The following is a 19,004-nucleotide window of genomic DNA, read 5'->3' on the forward strand; positions in this document are numbered from 1 at the left end:
GCATGCAGAAAGTCTGTGGGAGACCCAAAAGCAAGGAAATGGGCTTTGAGTTCTTTACTTTAGCTGTAATTGTCATCCTTCTCATACGGGGTTTAAGGACTTCAGAAGGTTTTGTGAATTTGTATCTGCACAGGATGGAGAAGATGGGATTACAGGCGAGAAAAATACCTCTGGAATTTATTATGCTTTAACCACAGGATGTGGGTTTTGAAATAATGTTCTTGGGTTTTTGGCAATGTTTGGATCTCAGGCCTGCTCTTGAACTGTGCTGAACAACTTCAGTGAAAGTTAGAAGTAACCAGTGTTTTGAAGAGAGGAGAGATGGCTGTGACGCTAAGTGGGTGATTTGTACTTCTCCAGGAGCTCCCTAAACTTCCAGGTGATATTTGGCCAGTGAACTATCAAACCTGGGTTCTCTTCTTAGGTCTTCTTCCAACATGCTTTATAGCACATTTTTTTCCCTATGTTTAACTACTTGTTCTTGCCTTGAGTTTCTACGGAGAATGCGAAGCTTTTGAATCAGAGGATATCTTTCCGGAAACTCCCAGCAGCTCAGATCTTAGAGCTATGCAAGTCCATTATTAGTTTGTGCTTTATTGGGGTATAGCATTCATAAAAACTTATTTGCTCCCTCAACATCAAAAGATACACCCATGGATTTTACAGTTTAATTACATTGTCATTAAAGGATATTGCATTTTCTCAGTTTTGAATGGTTACTTCGTAGACTTTCTGACTGCCTGTCACTTTTAAGTTTTTGTCTCATGATGCCGTTTGACCTGCTTATAGATGAATTGGTGAAGTCCACTGCTGTGTTACTAGTTTGACACATTTTCTGTCTCCTTTGGTTGATCCTGTATGGTTTCAACTCTGTAGTGCTTTTCACTCAGGCTAGTTTTGGTGTAAATCCCTGTCACTACCAAGGCACAGGAGTAAACCAGACGGTACGAAGGTGCTGAGAGATCTTTAGGTACAACCAGGCTGAGTTTTGCCAGAGAGCTTCCACAGAAGCTGGAGAGCTGCAGCTGCAAGAGTGGGAACTGCGTATTCTTTGAAACAACCTTGTAGTAAGGATGTTTCTGTTGTTGCATTTGCTTGTTTAAAAAGTTGCAAGTAGTTTAAATCTGGACTACTGTTTCCAAAGTTCTTAATTAACCTCTGGTACCAGGTAGAAAAGCCCTAATTACTGAAACTGAAAGCAACTCCAGCAGTGGTAGTAATGCTTAGACCTGTCAGAGCAAGAGAGATTGTATCAGAAACTTTTGGAGACCTTGTTACTTTCAAGATGAGTTCTGTCTGTGTGTGTTCTTACTGCAAACTTCCTGCATTCAGGAAATAGTTCCTGCATTAACTAAATCTTATTTCCAAGAGTCTAGAAACCAGTCTTGTGTAGAAATCCAGGGGACGATTTCATTTTGTGTGAGTTTATAAGACAGTGGTAGCCAAGTTCAAATGCAGCAAGAGGTAAAAAGAAGGGAACTGAAAGCCATTCAGTGAGTTGTAACACTTACTGTCAGCATGTTCCTTCATGTTGTAGTTTAGGAATTTTAAAATGCCTTTTATGGGAGAAATCAATACACTCTCGACACTTCTTGTGGTTTTCTATGTAATTTTGAAGGCGGTATGGGAGAGGAAGTAGTGCCAGTTTTCTCTAATGTTATTTGCTTTGTTCTGACTTTCTTTTTTGTTTCTAAGCTTTTCTATTGTTTCTGCCTTGGACGTTTCTGAATAAAGTAAACTTCAAGCACAGTATCAGTTCCATTTATATGTCCTTACTACCATTTAGGATAAAATGCAGTAAAGTCCAAAGAAGCCTCTTAGTATTATATTAGTTTTAGTTTGATTTATAAATGTTTGCTTATTTTAAAAAAGGCATTATGAAATGTTGGTTCTTAATTAAAGTCTAAATGCAGCTGAGGAGTAAATAACTTTGGCAGTGTTCTAAAATGTTGTGTGAAGGATCTGTCTGTTAAGATGTAGTTGAAGTATAGCACGGTATTTTAAGAATACAAATCACCCTTCTGTTTTACAATACTTTTGTTCAGTTAAAATTATTGTAATGAAACGTGTTTTTTACAGATTTGATATAAAATAGTTTCAGGCCTGTACAAGCTACATGTTATGTCAATGTATTTTGCCCCAAAAGACTTCAAATGGATGTTAGTATTTCAATTCAGAATATTTATTAGTGAAATCATTAAAAAAGATACAAGATATTTCTTGCAGTATATTTCACTTCTCAATGTAAGTGGGATTAATTTGAGCTAAATAAAAATATTTCTACAATTGTGGATATTCAGGATGAGCATTCAGATTAGGGCTTCAGCACTATTGGTGTTGTTGCCATGCCTACTAGCCGGGTAAACTCTGGAGACACAAGGCAACTTTTAAGTTAATAAATAAACTAAGTAGATAACCAGAAACCCTTGGTGCACCACAGTGTTTCTTTGCAGAGGTTCGTGGAGATGTCCACTGAACCAGTCAGAAAGTCTAAGTAAGGATAGCGTGAACTACTGAGCTAAGGAAGTTCCCCTAAAATTTAACCTGCTGTCATGTCCTTTTCTTGCCCATGCTCTGGTACTCCAAACCTAAAGCAAAGGAGAAATCTTGAAAAAATAAATTAGCAGGTGGAGGTGTTACAAAGGAGCAAAAGGAAGCCTTTTTTTTAGTACTGTAGAGTTTTTTTTCACCTTTAAACTTTGTCAAGTTCATACTGTTAAGATACTTTTTTTTTAAAAAAAAACACAATAAAGCAGATTTGTGCTGCAGGTGCAGCATTGATCATCAGCTCAATACTGAGCAAATAACAATTTAGGAGGTGTGAAAAGGACCTGCTGTTGCAGCAGCAAGGCTCAGTACTCATAATGTAACTGGTTAAATGTTCTTCAGTCAAAATGAAAATGGCCTGCAAGCTGTTGCTAGGGAAATAGGCCCCTGTGGTTAGTGTTGAATGCAGAGAGGTTTGTCTGTCTTCTAGATTAAAAAATGTCTCAAAGTACATAGTCTGAGGATCACTTTACTTCCGGAAACTTGGTGCTTATCGGCAGCCTGGTCTCTGTGTCTCTGAGAAGCTTCAGTTACAAAGAAGATCTTTATTTCTTTTTATTCCTCCCTCCCCAATGTAAAGCATTTTTGTCTCTTGTTATCTTTGTTTCTAACATCTGTGTGTGATAGGAAGCATATTGTCCTCAGGAACTGCAGAGAATCTTGCATGTAGATGTTTATCAGGGGCTCTGGCAAAAGTTATGGGTTTATGCATATCTTTAAAAATAACATAATTAAAAAAAATAAAAATCAGTGAAACTTTGTGAATTTGGCATAGTCCTTGAATTAATTTTCCAAAAGATAACTAGGTAAATTGCACATACAAATTGCTACAGTTAAGCACCTTTGTAAACTATGAGAACAACAGTTCCAGATCCTTCAGCTTCTCTTCTGAAACCCCAGAAGAGTGTTGTTAGTGTGATGATTTTAAAAAACTGTCATAGTATATCTTTCTAAAAGGCGTTATGAAATTTCTGGGACTAACTATTTGGGCTTCCTCTTCATTTTCCCAGCTGAATACCAGGAAATTGCCACCCCGTAGTGCTCTCCAGACATCATTGACCTGCCTCAAAGGAACATGAGGCATCTCTCTGCTGATTACCAGAGGCTCATCCCTAATAAGGATAAGGGTACATAATAAGGTGGAAGTAAAGAAGCAGCTTATTTGGGCATTCCAGATTGAACATGTAATAGTGGTTAAACAAAGTCTTATTTTTATCTGCTTTTGCAGACGCACAGACACAACAGATTTGCATCTGCCTTTTCAGAAATGTCTTAATGTTTTTTCCTCTCATCTGTCTCCAAATGTGCCAGAAGACTTGGTCAGGATCCTGATCTTTTTTCTAGGAGCCACCTCCAGTTTCTTTCTAACTTTTACAAACACTGATGCTCGTTGGGCTCAGCTAGGTGGAACTAACTCCTGACCAAAAGGTAATGGGACTTGGTCACAATTGTCCCAAGGCTGAGGTATGAAGTGGACATTTAACCCACTGTAACAGAATTGAGTGCCTTTTTTGAGTGGTGGCTGAAGTGTTTTGTATATCATAGCAAAAATTTCACAGGGAAGTACTATAGGTTTATTTGAAATCTTTCTGTAGTAAAATACTTTGCATCCTCTCTGACAAATGTGCCAGATTATTTGGCAGCTTCTCTAGCTTTTCAGTTTCCAAAGTGGGTTTCTAGTAAACAACAAAGTTAATGTTGATATTTTCCCTTCCCAGCACAGCTATTTAACTTGTATCAGGTTTCCCACTGACATCTTAATTCCAATTACCTGCTCTGGGCCTCTTCTCTGGGTTGTTGTTTCAACCCTGCTGTGTAACCATCTACTCCCCTTCTTGGTTTCTGTCCGTGGTGTGTGCTGGATTCAAACAGTGAATAGTGGGTAACCGTGCCTCCTACTGGTGCTTGGTACTTTGCTGAGGTGTTGAACTTTGGAGTCCTGTCATACCTAAACAGTTGTTCCCACAATACAAGTAAGGATGATAAAATAGGAAGGGAAGAAGGCAAAGCAAAGAGCTGTTATGTATGATATGGATTCCCCAGCTAGAGAGCTGGTGTGCTAAGTTCAATAATGCTAACCTGGCCATGTCTTCTGATTGTCTGCCTACTTGGAGATAAAATTTTCTGCTCACGACATCATAGGAATGTGCCTTTCTGCCCTTCTTGTCCTCCAAAACAAGAAAATCTAGTCAGCAGAATCTCTTCATTTCTGCACTAGCAGTAGATAAGTCTTTATCCAGAGCTGCACAGTGCAGGGAAGGAATATTTTTGGTTTGTTTGTTTGGGGTTTTTTTTTGGTGTTTTTTAGCTGGTTTTCCTTCCATATTTTCATATTTGCTGATCTGTCATCCGAAGTCCCAACTAATATTTTATGCTGTTTTGAAATATACACTGTTTTATCCAAGTTTTTCCTCTTGGAGTGTTTTTTTTTTTAATTGCTGGTATTTGATCTTGCATCTAATAAAACTTACTGAAAAACTTAGGGCTTTTGTTATCAAGAATGCTCTAAAAGTTAGTAAAATGTTCTTTGCTTTTTGAGCAGAATATCCTTTGCTGTCACACAGGCTTTTCTTGAAAAACACTGAGACCAGTTAGTGCAAAGATGATACCTCTTACCAGTCTTCAGCCTTCTTCTCAGACGTTTCTCCTGTCATTAAGGATTTCAATCAAGTTATGTTCGTGCTGCTGCCTGCCATGCTATAGTTAAATACTTTTTCCTTTGTTGGTTGTCTGGGTAAAAAGTTCATAATATGTTGAGACAGAAACTGAGGATTTTTTTCTTCCTTGAGCTACAAGGGGAAGAAATAGAAGCGCTGTTAATGCTTATAGTTGTCCTTGGAGTAAAATTTTGCTTTCTTGTTGCAGGTGTATGTGAATCATCAAAAGATTCAGTGTTAAGGATCCACATCTGAGCGGGCTGCAGGAATTTCAAAATGATTGAACAGACCACAGTGGAGTGGAGAAATACTGATTTTGCTGATGGATCCGGTGGTCTGTAATGGTAAGCAAACAACAAGCACATGTGTTTTTTATCGGTAGTCTCAGTCAGATTTAGGAGCATAAAACCCCAGAGTAGTGTTATGCAAAGCTCAGTATTACAGTCCAGGTATAAAGTACTTTCTCAGTGGCTGCGCGCAGCCCTCGGGATTGGTTAGATACCGATCAGGGATAACCTTCACTAGGGTAGTGGCTGTGTGCTTCACTCTTCTGGAAAGTTATTCTGTGGACTTCGTGTGGCTCTAAGGCAGGAACTGCATAGCTTTATAGAAAAGTGACTTTTACCACATCCTGAAGTTTTCTGGTGAGTATTGTGTTATTTAATGGTTTTGGTATTAACTAATTCTCTTTTAAAACTAGTTAACTGGACTTAGTATCAGCAAAATCAGAGGATAAAGATGCTTGAGGAAAATTTAATTGAAAAGTATCTGCTTCATTTTTGCTGTTGCCAGGTGAGGTACCAGTGTTTCCCTTGGTGAGTCAGTGCTTTACGTGGCGTGGGTTTCCAGTAGCCTGTTGGAGTTGGGAACAGTAGGGCTGGCTGTCAAGCAAAGCTTTGAAAATGGTAAAATGAAAGATAAGATGAAACAAGAAGAAAGGTATCGATTAGGTCTGTGTTCAGACATTCCATTATCTTAGTAGACAATCAAAACTTAGTGTGGAAAAAAAAAAATCCTGAGAGACATATTGGTTGTTTGAGGAAAGTTCTCGCTGCTTCTATATGACTCAGCTCTTTCCATGATCCAAGAGACCCAGGCACTCATGAATGCCTGGCACACGTGAAATGTAGTGAAAAATGTATACAGGTCCTAAGATTTTTGAAGTTTTCAAGGTTTGCATCCCATTATCATTATTTTATTTCAGAATGAGTCTGCAAAGGACCTGTCCTAAACCCATTGTTACGTTCTGGAAGTGTGCTTGACTGCTTTGTGTCCTGAGGTAGAGAGTATGACTATAGAAACGATGCTTCTTTTAGAAGTGAGAGTATGTCTGCTTGGTAGTGTTTTTAATACTTAACCTCCAAGGGAGGCAACTTCCTTGTTGCAAGTGTTAGGTTTTTTGGCTGTGAAGTACGGATGTGGTGGTGTAAGAAATGTTGTGAAGAAATTTGGAGATCATTAAAATTCCACTGTAATAAGCAGTATATAGAAATGAGATTTTTAAAACTTGTACTTGGTAGGACTTAGTCTTGAAGTGCCTGTTCTTGAGTAAGGGGGATTAGATTTTATCTATCTCTTTCCTCTCCCTATTATTTCATAAATGGGCTTTGCTTTCTTATATTCACAGGGCATTTTATGCCTTGAAAATATTTATACAATGATATCACCCTGCATACACTGCTCTGGATAATAATGCACAATTGTGTTCTTTCTTTTGTCCATCTCTTGGCCTTGGGCTGAGGTTTATTTCCAAAGTGGGATTGCCAACAGGACTGATTGCTTCAGGAGGAACACTAATCTGAAGAGTGCTACAGATGATACTGTTGAGTAAGGAGAAATTCAGATAGAAACAACCATTTTGGCCTTTGGCAGCAGACACAAGTGATGTTATTCTTACCTTATGGTTTATTTTTGCATTTTGGTTATGACACTTGGCAAAATCAGTTTAAAAAGTACTTGATTCTGAATAGTGCCGATGTATGCTTTAAGCAGCCTTAGAGGTCTGTTACATGCTGTTCAGTGACACATTTTCAGTGTACTTGTCAATGTTAGTTCTTCCAAAAAAATACAAAGCCAAAGAAAATGAAGTTGTTGGCATCAGTGTTTTAGATGAATTCTAGTTGCCCGTATATACTTCTACTCACTTCAGTAGCGTGGAATTATTGTAGCTAGGAGAGAGTTTTTTATCTTTGAGCCTCTCTCTGTTTTACTGGTTTTAGCTGGACTGAACCTAAACAGCAAATGTTTTTTATCTTGCTCAGCATGGATTTTTTCTTCTTCCCGCCTATAGCGTGGCCCTTATCCCTTGCTGTATTATTTCATTCACCTGTTCTGTGTGAATACACTATTTGTCCTAGAGATGGGAAAGGCGCATTTTTATGTTAAACCATAACACTAACCCTGAATAACTGAGACAGGGAAAAAATAAGAATAATATGTGATGCCCATTGCACTCCTCTTCACAGTGATTCAGTGATTTTTTTTTTTTAATTTTGTTTTTTCTTTGTTAACATGAGCTGGCATCCTGCTGTGTTTAGAAGGGTCAGGTTTTGCCCTTGTACTCTGGACCTGTCACATCAGCAATCTGCGTTTCTTAATTGCTTTAGTGAGTTAGAAGAGCTGAGGCATATTTAACATACTGCTACACCAATGAAAGACATTTAATTCTAGAAATAACTAGGTAATTATCTTGGGCTTAGGAAGTTTGTCAGTCTGAGTCTTGTTTGCTGTATGCTTATAATTCTGTATCCTAAATGATAATAGCTGGAAAAAACCTCTTGACAGTGTAAACATAGATTTCTTGAAGTGATTGTTTTCTTATCACTGCTTTCGATATAGGCTGAGTATTACCTGGTGTAATACATTTTAATAATTAAAAAAAAATCTGAAAAATATAATGGATTTTAATTTCTGTAAGTCAGGGGTATTTCAGTAGAAATTGAGGCTTACACACACACACTCCATTCCTATTCCTATTTCAGTTGAAGACACTAGTTTTTCCCGTGGTGCTCAAGTTAAATATTCTGTATTCAGTTTTTTTCCCTGCAGTTTACATAGCTTAATATTGCGGGTTTTGTTGCTATAAATAACTGCGCGAGCATTCTGCTTTTGATATAATGAAACTGAAATTACACAATGAAAAGCTATGCTGACTTCTGAGGCTGCTGTGTTCTAAGACGTGAATTTTAAATAGGTCACAGAAAACTTAGTGCAAGTTGAGTATTGACTTTTGTAGTGGTAAATTCAATTTTAAACCAGCTAAAGTCAGAAAATCTATCTACAAGACATGACAGGGAGTCTGGGAATCAAGAAGTAATCATGCATCTTGGACCTTGCATGGTGTGGAGCACAGCTCGGTTCCCTTCTGGTGTGATGTATCTTTTTACACCCTGAAGTTTGCTGCTTATGAAAACCAGTATTATAAAAGGACTTCCCCCCTGCTGAGGCAGATCCAACAGTTAATTATAAGGCTTAGTAGATTTGTTGTAGAACCATCATGTGTTTGCACGATAAACTACTTTAGAACAGTATGAAACCCTGCTGTGTAATTCAGTTGCACCCATCTGGTTATATGGATTCTTCTTTCTTTTTTGCTCACTTAGTTTGTGAGCCAGTCTTAAATTACAAACCTTCAGTTTCCTGAGCCATCTATCACTGTTTCTCTGTCCTACCTAGATCAGTACTGTAGAGATTTCTTTGTGTGATTGTCATCTCTTGCCTCAAAGCACATGCTGTAATAATGGTGGTGTTTAAAAATGAGCAGCAAAGCCACCAGCTTTACAAGTGGTTTCTTAATATTAATTTTCTTAGGCTGTGGATCTGTCAGAAGAGGTAACTCAATTTAACAACTCACTGCTGCCCTTGTGTTCCTACTTTTGTTTTTCCTTTCCTTTCCAAATGCTGGGCCAGCCTTAGAGCTCCTCTATACCTGTAGTGTCACACTCCACCACCCTTGCTAAGAAGTGACCTGCCAAAAATAGCTTTCTGTTGTATTGGGTGAACAGGATCCAAAGAGAGCCTGGTAGGTGCAGAAACTGGGTGCCCAGGCCAGCAGACCATGCAGCTGGCACAGGATCAGGGGTCAAAGTGGGCGAGACCCGCTCCCTTTGGTGGTCTGAGCTGGTTACTGGGCTCAGAGGTCTGTAAAACCACAGCCTGTTATTTCACATCTTCCATTTCTACAAGTGACAAAAAAAAACTGTTTTCAAGTTATGTAACTTGTTATTCCTGTTTTAAAAGCTATTGTGGAACAAATGTCACAAGAAGCAGCAATCCACTGAAATAAGAACATGAATTCAACAAGTTCAGTTTCAGTGCTTTCTTTGCAGTATATTAGCAACATCATTGCTGTGGTTCTCAGTCGTTAAGGGTGCAGTCTAGATGGTGTAGTGTTGTATTTTACTCTGATCGTTCTGATAGGTTGTGGGATTTCTTCTGCCTCCTAATTTTCTTTCCCCTCCCTCAAATGATAGGCTACTTCTTTATATTGATTTGGCTCTTTTTGTGCAAATGTGGTTCTGATTAATGATATGTTGAAGTAGGTATGCTTATTTTGTGTAAGAAAATAGAAAGTAAATATGATTAAGTTTTGACTGTATTGCAGAAGGAGCTTTTCAGAAACTAAACACAGTTAAGAAAGGTGAAATTTCACATAAAAACCTCCGACATATACAAAAAAGGTTTACCTTTGTAAAGAAACATGCATGTACAAGTAATATATACCATTGCTAACAGATCATTAAGAACACATCTGTTCTCCATCTAATGTTTTTGTAGGAGCAGAAAAGCTAAGGTGACTGCAGGGCAGCATTTGAAAATGAAGTCTAAAAGGAAGATGTGTTATCTTTAGCATGAATGGTATTTCCTGTGGTGTATATTTGGATTGCTAATGTTCATTTCCTAGACTGAATTAGTTGTCAAGTCCACTACACTGGAGATTTTTCTTTCTCGAGATTCATAATTCATCTACTAATCTCCTTCAATTATTCTACTGGATGTTTATAGATTCCTGATTCCTTTTTAATATCTGCTAATGGGTGTAATTGTGTTCAGCAATCATTTGTGTCATGGAAATTGCTAAATTGCTAAAGTAATTTCAGAATCATTGTTGTCATTTGTGCAAAACAGAAGATGGAATGGAAATCAAAACTGTACCCTCTATCTTTGGTTCTCTAGTGGTTAAAGATGGAAAAACTGGTTCTGCTTGCTTTTATGCAGCAGTTATTGAGAGAAATAAGACAATGTATATCACTTCACTTGGTTCTTGCTATGAGGTATTTCATGGTTGAGGCTGCCTTTTAGTAAACAGACAGCTTTAGGTGAGCAAGACTTTAGCTGTTGGCAAATGAACAGCTACGTGAAAAAAAGACCTTGAAAATTGTCCAGGTGGTTACTGTGGATGTGTTTGTGAATCCATCAGTGGTTACGAAACGAAGAACCAAACTGCAACATACTCAGCTCTTGTTTGGAAAGGCATTAACGTGGTCAGTAGCTGCTGTGAGTAGTTCTTTTGAGAGGGGAGAAAGGGCATGATCACTGAGTGCAGCAAGTCTACTAAACCCACTCCCCATCCTGCAACTGAGCCGCCACCTGAAAACTGTTCAAATACAGAAGTATAAAGGAGACCATACCAAGAACTGCTTTGTTGTTATCGGTCTGATTTTTCTTATTAGGTAGCACATCATACTTTCTTTCTATTGCTCTGCCTTGCATTGCCAGGGTGAGGGGTGGAGAGTGCTCTTTGTGTCAGAGTTTGAGAGAGGTCACTGTGGTGACTGGCTTTCTGCTCTGCTTTCTCAATGCTTTCAATGTTCTTTCTCCCTCCTCCATCTGCCCTCACATTGCTCCTTGCAGACAGGTGGTGAAGAGGAAGGTGCTGAAATAACCCACTGCATAAACACCCTCAGGCTGATGTGTGACCTGCAGTGCTTTCAAAAAAAAAAAACACCCAAAAAAATGAAGCATTGCCTTGAACAGTTACACCTGCTCTACATGGAAAGTAGCTGACCAATAGATAATTGGGACACATGTGTGTAGAAAAGCAACTCCTACCTTTCTCTCCAAGCAGGCAGTGAGGACTGGAGGTGAGGCAGTTCTTTGAGCAGGAAAGTCTGCTGGAACAGAAACAAAAGAGGTGCTTGAAAGAGCTGGGGCCCAAGGGCAAGACCCTTCAGTTATTACCAGGATGAAGATTCAAGCCAAAGTTTTAATCTCAATATATTTTGAGAGGCATCTTGAGGAGTCTGGAACTTCATGGCGTTTGCCCATTTGGTATTGTTTCAGATAAATAAAGCCTTTACAGACAGAAATTCAAGTGGTCTATAAAATGACAGAATTTGTGGTTCTATTTCAAGTTGATGAAAAAATCACCTTGATTTTCCTGACTGTTTGGTGCTTGCTTCATCTATGCTGGTTGGTGCATGCACAGGTGGGGCCGAATGAATTGCTAGGAGGCAAAGATCACCTCCATCTCTCAAACATATTATTCTACAGGTGGTCACCTAACCAGAGAATGAAATTTGAGCTAACAAAATTATTTGGCTGACAGTTGGATGTTAGAATGGAAAATACGGTGCTGATGTACCTTAGATTGTCGTAATAGGCTATTTAGAAAATAAGATGTGAGGAAGAATGCTTTGTTTAGTTACTACCCATGTTATGACAATATGCCCACAGTGCAAACACATTGCGGGGAAGGCTGTTACCTTGTGATATATTGCCTACTGTTTGTGGCAAGGCTGGAGATAGGAAATGAGCTAAGTCCTTGCTGCTTTGGAGGTACAAGGAATTGCATTCTCACCCCATCGGCTGATTTGCCTTGTCTGCCCTGAACTTTCTGCTTTGCCTCCGTAAAGGGCTGGTCTGTGTGCTACGTGATCCCAGATTAGTTTTCCTGGTGAAGAGACTTGCTTTTTTGTAGCTACTTATCTTGAGCAAACTGCAAAAGAAAGAGGCTTCTCTGACTTTTGTAGTAGGACTTGTTAGTGCAGCCCATGAGATCGTATTTCAGTTAGTTTTCTTCAAAACACTTGGTCTCTGTAAGCTCTGTAGTACAGTTGTGTCTATTCTGCAACTGTTGAGTCCAGGCCAGGTCTTAAGAAAACGTTGTGTATTGACACAAAGCACTGTGGACAGTTTTAGCCAGGCCAGGAGAACAAAAGAACTTCAGTCCAAGCCTGTTAGCCAAATGAAATGTTTGCTTTCATATTTTTTGTTACAAAAAAAAATCCTATGGCTTTGTCAGTAGGAGACGGAGCGGCTGAGAGAGCTGGGGTTGTTTAGCCTGGAGAAGAGGAGGCTGAGGGGTGACCTCATTGCTCTCTACAACTACCTGAAAGGACGTTGTAGAGAGGAGGGTGCTGGCCTCTTCTCCCAAGTGACAGGGGACAGGACAAGAGGGAATGGCCTCAAGCTCCGCCAGGGGAGGTTTAGGCTAGACGTTAGGAAAAAATTCTTTACAGAAAGGGTCATTGGGCACTGGAACAGGCTGCCCAGGGAGGTGGTTGAGTCACCTTCCCTGGAGGTGTTTAAGGCACGGGTGGATGAGGTGCTGAGGGATATGGTTTAGTGTTTGGTAGGAACGGTTGGACTCGGTGATCCGGTGGGTCTCTTCCAACCTGGTTATTCTGTGATTCTGTGATTCTGTGAGACCAGAGAGTTTAGTGATGCTTGAGAATTCTTACCTATGGGAAGGAAAGCGTAAAACAGTCAGAAATACCCAGACTTGTGGAAGACAGAAATGTTGTCATTCTTGCTTGCAGGTGAAGGGTGCCTGTCTGTGTGCCCACTACTTACCTAGGTAAGTTTCTGTTGCTGGACCTGAAACAACCTTATTCCTAGGGGTGTGAAGCAGTGTAGATTTGGAAGGCTGTAGCTGTTCTGATTCATTGTCTGGAAGGAATGATATTGTCCCATTTTATGCCTATCACATGTCCAGTGTTTGTTCTTACATATTCATTGGGCAAATTTCTTTATCTGACCAAATGTTTTTCATTTGAATTGGCATGCAGATGGCTGTGGAGCTCACCCAGATCTGACTAAATCATATTTATTCGTTTGGTAGATATTCCTGTTGGTTCTCAGTGCCATTTCCAACTCACGCTGGTGGGGTTATTTCTTCTATGTACTAATGTAGTTGTAAATTGTTCATTCTCCTTTCTAATTCTTCAGAATGCAATGGAGGCTTCTGAAGAAATGGGGCTTTCTTTCCGTAAACAGATAATGACAGCTCCAAGGCTTAGCGGTAGCAGCCTATATCCAGTCCCTGTTTGGCTTGGTGTGTTTGCCACTGGTGCTTTTGGTTTTTGTGGCCTGTTGCTGTTTCAGGGTTACACCTCTCTTGTGGTTTCAAAACAGCAAGTCTCCAAGAAACAATGATCAAAAAAAAGCAAAAGTGATGCTGCGGTGCACAGTGCTCACACAATCCTTAAACATATAAACAGGGGTGTGTTGCATTGATGATTTTACTAGCATGTGATGTCATCTGAGAGACAGAATCTTTTTCTTCCTCTCTCTGGTCTGTCTTCTAAATTTTCTGAAAAGTTGCTGGAAAAAAATCAGAGAAGGGGGTAAAGGCACAAAAAGCGGTGACTTTCAGCTAGGTCTATTAAAGTTTCTTAAATGCGGGACTATCTTGTATGTTAATTGAAAGAGGTAATGCTAATAATGTTAAAGGGAAAAAAAAGGCAAAGCAACAAATAGCTATTTAAAGATTTGTAGTGGTTTGGGAGCTGAATTACAATTTCTATACTAATATGTGTGTTTGGATTTCTGGTTTTGACTGTAAGATGATGATTGACAGCTCATTAACTTTGTTATGTGGATATTAAGTAGCCCAAGAAAAGCTGACTAGGATTTGGCTTTTCTGCATTTGTTTTAGTGGGTTCTTTCTCTCCTAAGCAATGGCCTTGGGTACCATGGTGATGGCAGTCAAGTAGCAAAGAAGTTGTTGTCCTGTTATCAAGTTTTAATAAGACTTCTTCTGAAATCCTGTTTTCCATGCTTCCCTCCATCCTATGCCCAATGGCTTTTTATATCTCTTGGCATCGAGTGAACTAGATTGATGGATCTGTTTGAAAAACATTGGTCATTAGTAATTAACAGTACAATTCATTACTTCAAGTTCATTGTTAGCAGAACACATCTATTGCCTTGGAAACACTATTGAATGAAATATATAGAACTAGATGTTAAGTATCTCTTTTAAAAAAAATTAATTTTAATGAATTTTGGCTCATGCAGCAGTATTCTTTTCTCATTTTCTATGCTTTTTAACTAAAAGAATGAAAGGAACAAAAGAAGGATTTCTTAAATTTTAAGATGCATGTTTTGAAAAAGAGTACAGACACCATGTATTGTGATTAAAGATTTTATATAGATACAGACATGTGCGCACATTGCTTCAAAAGAGCTGTTGATACTCAGTTACACGACCTGCTTGTGGAAACTGTCGTTTGCTCAAAAGGAAATAAAACAATTTTAGTACATTTTTCATATGAAAATGTTTCAGTTGCTAGAGAAAGGAGCAGTGGTGTGCACAGAGCAGCTATTGGTGGGCACTGCCTCTACGGCTGCTGGGCAGCGTTGCCCACACACAAGGCTGTTTGGTTTCTACCCTGCCAATGAGAAACAGCTTTTGCTTGCTGGTTAGAGCATGCGGATAGGAGAATGTAGTGTGGATTTTTTTTATCCTTGGGGAACACTGTGTATGCTTACCTGAACACATTAATTGAATAATACTGTCTCTCTGCAGAGTTCATCCCAGGAACTGAGATTCAAGCTTATGGAAAGGAGTTAGAGACTTGAAAATAATAATTAAGAAAACCTCATGCCAAAATCTTCTACCTGCACAAGCACAAGTTGATCTAAAGATTAATGTATAGAGCTGATGATGGCCTGTGGTTTTGGGGAGGTTAACTCTTGCTTTTGGCCGCACTGGAGATTGGAAGTTAATGCTCATGAGAAGTCAAACCAGAGAACGTGGGTTACGTGGTGCACCTAAAGCTCTCAGAGGCAGCAGCAAAAAGGCAAAACTTCTCTTTGAAGTAGTAGCTTCAGCTGTGTTTTCTTGTGTGCATTGGGAACTGAGAGAAATAGCAACCAGCCTTGGAGAAAATGCCAGCCAAAGGTAAATACTTCTTCAACGAAAATGACGACTGCAGGATATCGGACCCACTCTATGAGAAGTACCACTACACAAGCCAGCAACATCCACTCCTGCTATTGCTGCTCTTTATTTCAATCATCTTCTGGACTACTCTAATTATCATCTTTTTTGTCACTAATGTGAGTATACTTTATTTTTGTGTGTTCAGTGTTTTTTTCATAAATGACGAGGAATCACTCTAAGAGCACACAAAGCTTTTCTAGCTAAATAATCTTTTGAGCCACATGGTATTGAAGTTGCAATGTTGAAACAAATCAAGTAATTGTGCACATAATGTTGTGTATGGTTTTGATGGGACAGGGGAAAAGACAGTGCTGTCAGGTACATGCACATTTACTATAAAGATTGTTGTCTCCTTCCTGAACAAATCAGTCTGTACTAAATGGTAGGTATGATAGTAAATAAGTAATGAAAGGTATAAGGAATAAACAAGGTACAAGGAATAAACAAGAACGTAGGTTGAAATGTCCTGCATTTTTAATGTGTTCTCTTCAGAGTCATTAAAGTAAATAATAAAAGTGATTCACTGGTTGTTAATTCCTGAGGGGTTTTTTTTGTTTGGGTGTTTTTTTTAAGATTTTGTAGATACTAATTCCTATTATTTTTCCTTTTTTGGGGGGAGTAATAGGAGAACAGAAATATCCCAGTACAACAGGTGATCTGCTGAATCAATAGTTAGCAAAGAGATGGAATCCTATAGGCATAGGAAAGATGCAGCTTAAAGAATTTTTTGTTGTGTAGCACGAGATGGTTTTCTGTAAAGGAATTAGGTATTCTTCAAGCCAGCCCAGTTGACAGCTGGCAAAAAGGGGAGTTGATTTAAAGATGTTGTGAAAAGGTAATAAGGAAGTTCTATAATTCTTCATTGCCTTCTAATGCTGCTTTCCAAATACTGTTCTTCATGATAAATTGTCTTTGAGTCTCTCTTTAGCAACAAATGTAATCTTATCAATTGCACTTGCATTCCTTTTAGCTTTTGTGTCTTGAAAAGTACAAACAAAAGTAGCAATGTTATTTGTACTGCACAAGTTGTCTTCTGTAAAACTTGGGAAAGGACCTGTTACACTTCTTTTTAGCAAATCTTGAACTCCTTAAATGCAGTTCTTTGCGTACATCTGCATTATACGAGGTAGTATAGCTAGAACTTAACTTAAAAGACAAACCCCAAACCACTAGTTTGGAAAATTATAATGGTGGAGCCGGAGTAGACTGGGTATCTATTATAGTATTTATTATATTATCTCTGTATATATGGATATCAGGAAGTGTTAATACTGCCACAGCTAGACTACTTAGGAACTCAGCTTTGAAATATGCCAACCTATCTAAGCTGTTTCCAGGACAGAAAAGGTCCTTTTTATAAGGGGCACATTTAGACTAACTATAACACTTTTCTTTTGCCTTTGCAGGAACCACATTATCATCTTGCCTTCATCATTGCAGTATCTGCTACTCTTGTCATATTTGCAGTCATGTACTTACTTTTATGTATTGACTCCCTCTTTCGGAGATGGCTAACGTTATTTGGAGTTATGATTTGGATTTGCTTCTTAATTGTGGGATATGTATCTCTTTTCGAAAAGGAAAATGATTATCAACTGTGGGAGCAGGTATGTCTATCTTGTTCATTCAGGTACTTACATAGAACTGGTAGTCAGTGTGTATGAATGTGTTTGTGGGCTTTATTTTTTTTTCTGAATGGTAGAACTGCATAATAATTTTTTTCCTTGAGATTTAGATTCACTTTCCTGAATTGGTTTTATTGGTTTATTATAGTGAATTTTAGTTTGTATTCTTTATTAAAGTGAAAATGCAGTTCAGCTGAGAAAATTGGACAACTGCCTGAATCTATGTGGGAATTTAATCCTGGAGTTGTAATTGAAGTGTATTTTTATTTAAGATTTTTACTAAATGAATTCATTTTTGAGAGAATTTTTCATTAATAATACTTACTTTGTCGATTTATGTGGGTCAAAGTGGTGTTCAAGAAATGTATAAAGGGCTCCACTGCTGGGTGTGCCCTAGGGAGCGTGTTTTCAAATCAGTAGAGGAGGTGAAGTGAACAATAAGAATTAATGACACATCCTGGCAGAGCTGGGTGTGTCTAAAGTTCATTGCTTGGTATCTCTGATCAGAAGACTGGTGATTTCATGATGCCAAAAATGTTATAATGTGTAGGAAACTCCTCCTAAACTCTCCTAATGTAAATAGAAGAGATTTTAATGAAATCAAAATGACTTTTTATCTTGTTTTACTGACTCTTCCCTTTCCCCTCTTTATTTCAAATGAAGATAAAAATTATCAGTTAAACAACAAAAATCTGATTTGTATCATGGCCTGGATCCAGCACCATGGATTTACAGTTGCTGTTCAGTATTTTTTAACGTAAGGAAGAAGCTGTTGCCTCAGGAAAAAAACCCAAAACCCAAACAGTATTTACTGTTCTTAACTATATAAGTGCAAACATGTAACAAAGCAAGATTTGATTTTGCTGCTTTCAGTGCTGCAAGCAAATGTCTTGTGTTTTGGTCATATGGTAATTAATTCGTTAATGCTGACTTTTGGCAGGCACCTAATAACGTGTATGTGTGATTCTTTTCTTCTTTCTCTCTTTCCAAAGGTGCCATTCTTTCTCTTCATAATCTTCACAGTTTATACCATGCTGCCCTTTGGGATGAGAGATGCTGTCATAATTAGTGTTCTTTCTGCTCTTTCCCATATTATTGTTCTAAGCGTCGTGGTAAGCATGACTTCTCAGGAAAATAAAGAATCCGTTTTATTTCAGGTAAGGAAATCCTACTTGGCTAAGTAACTAAGTACCTTAGTCGTATTGCCATTTGATATTGGCATAATTATTCTGTCTAGGCAAGTTCCAACCTTCCACACGGATGTTTCATTTCATGGATTTGAAGCTTGGGCCGCATATGTTTCATAGAATCATAAAATAGACCTTAAAGATCATCCAGTTCCAGCCCCCCTTGCCATGCGCAGGGACACCTCCCACCGGACCAGGCTGCCCAAGGCCCCATCCAACCTGGCCTTGAACACCTCCAGGGATGGGGCAGCCACAGCTTCCCTGGGAAACTGTGCCAGGGCCTCACTACACTCATAGCGACGAAATTCTTCCTTATGTCTAGTCTGTTTTGCATGTTTTTCATAAAATTGCAGTTATTTTAATCTATGATGCATTTTGGTTTCCTGACCTAAGTGGGAGAAGCAGAATTATTATTTTCTTTTTTTAACTAAGCTACGAAAAAAATGACAAAATTTGTCACGATCATTCTTTCCGATCTGTGCAGTTTCAGATGGATTTATCTAACTTCATCTGGCACTGGCTGCAGGGTGGATCAAAAGGGCTATTGCTGCCCCGGGGAGTCAGCAGGGCTTGTGTTCTTCAGGGCTCCCCATGCTTATTATTAAGGTGTGTTCAAAGGAGCACCCCAGGTCTTTTGATGCAGGTGTGTGTCAGACTTCACACAGCACGCTGATGTGAGTTTGTGGACAGATTTCTCCCTTAATCAAACACTGGCGCCTGCAAAGAGATGTTAAATGATATAGCAGCATTTTCTGTTCCATTGTCCTACTGTATGTTTGTTTAGAAATGCCCACGACTGAAAGTTAACTTGCATTTCCCA

At 38.8% G+C, this 19,004-nt stretch overlaps 1 protein-coding gene across 2 annotated transcripts in view; it reads left to right on the forward strand.

Moving 5' to 3' along the window:
• ADCY7 (adenylate cyclase 7) overlaps positions 1-19,004 on the forward strand; it is a 53,269-nt gene that overhangs the window by 9,700 nt on the left and 24,565 nt on the right. The window contains exons 1-4 of one of the 2 annotated variants that reach the window (XM_069868734.1): positions 5,448-5,548; positions 14,956-15,488; positions 16,779-16,979; positions 17,990-18,154. In XM_069868734.1, the coding sequence (XP_069724835.1) occupies positions 15,318-15,488; positions 16,779-16,979; positions 17,990-18,154 (537 nt within the window). In that variant the 5' untranslated portion in view covers positions 5,448-5,548; positions 14,956-15,317. Of the gene's footprint in view, positions 1-5,447; positions 5,549-14,955; positions 15,489-16,778; positions 16,980-17,989; positions 18,155-19,004 lie in introns of those variants that run through there. The other variant, XM_069868733.1, reaches the window with a different exon arrangement.

This window comes from Phaenicophaeus curvirostris, chromosome 14 (genome assembly GCF_032191515.1).
Source record: "Phaenicophaeus curvirostris isolate KB17595 chromosome 14, BPBGC_Pcur_1.0, whole genome shotgun sequence".
In the NCBI taxonomy this organism is placed as follows: Eukaryota; Metazoa; Chordata; class Aves; order Cuculiformes; family Cuculidae; genus Phaenicophaeus; species Phaenicophaeus curvirostris.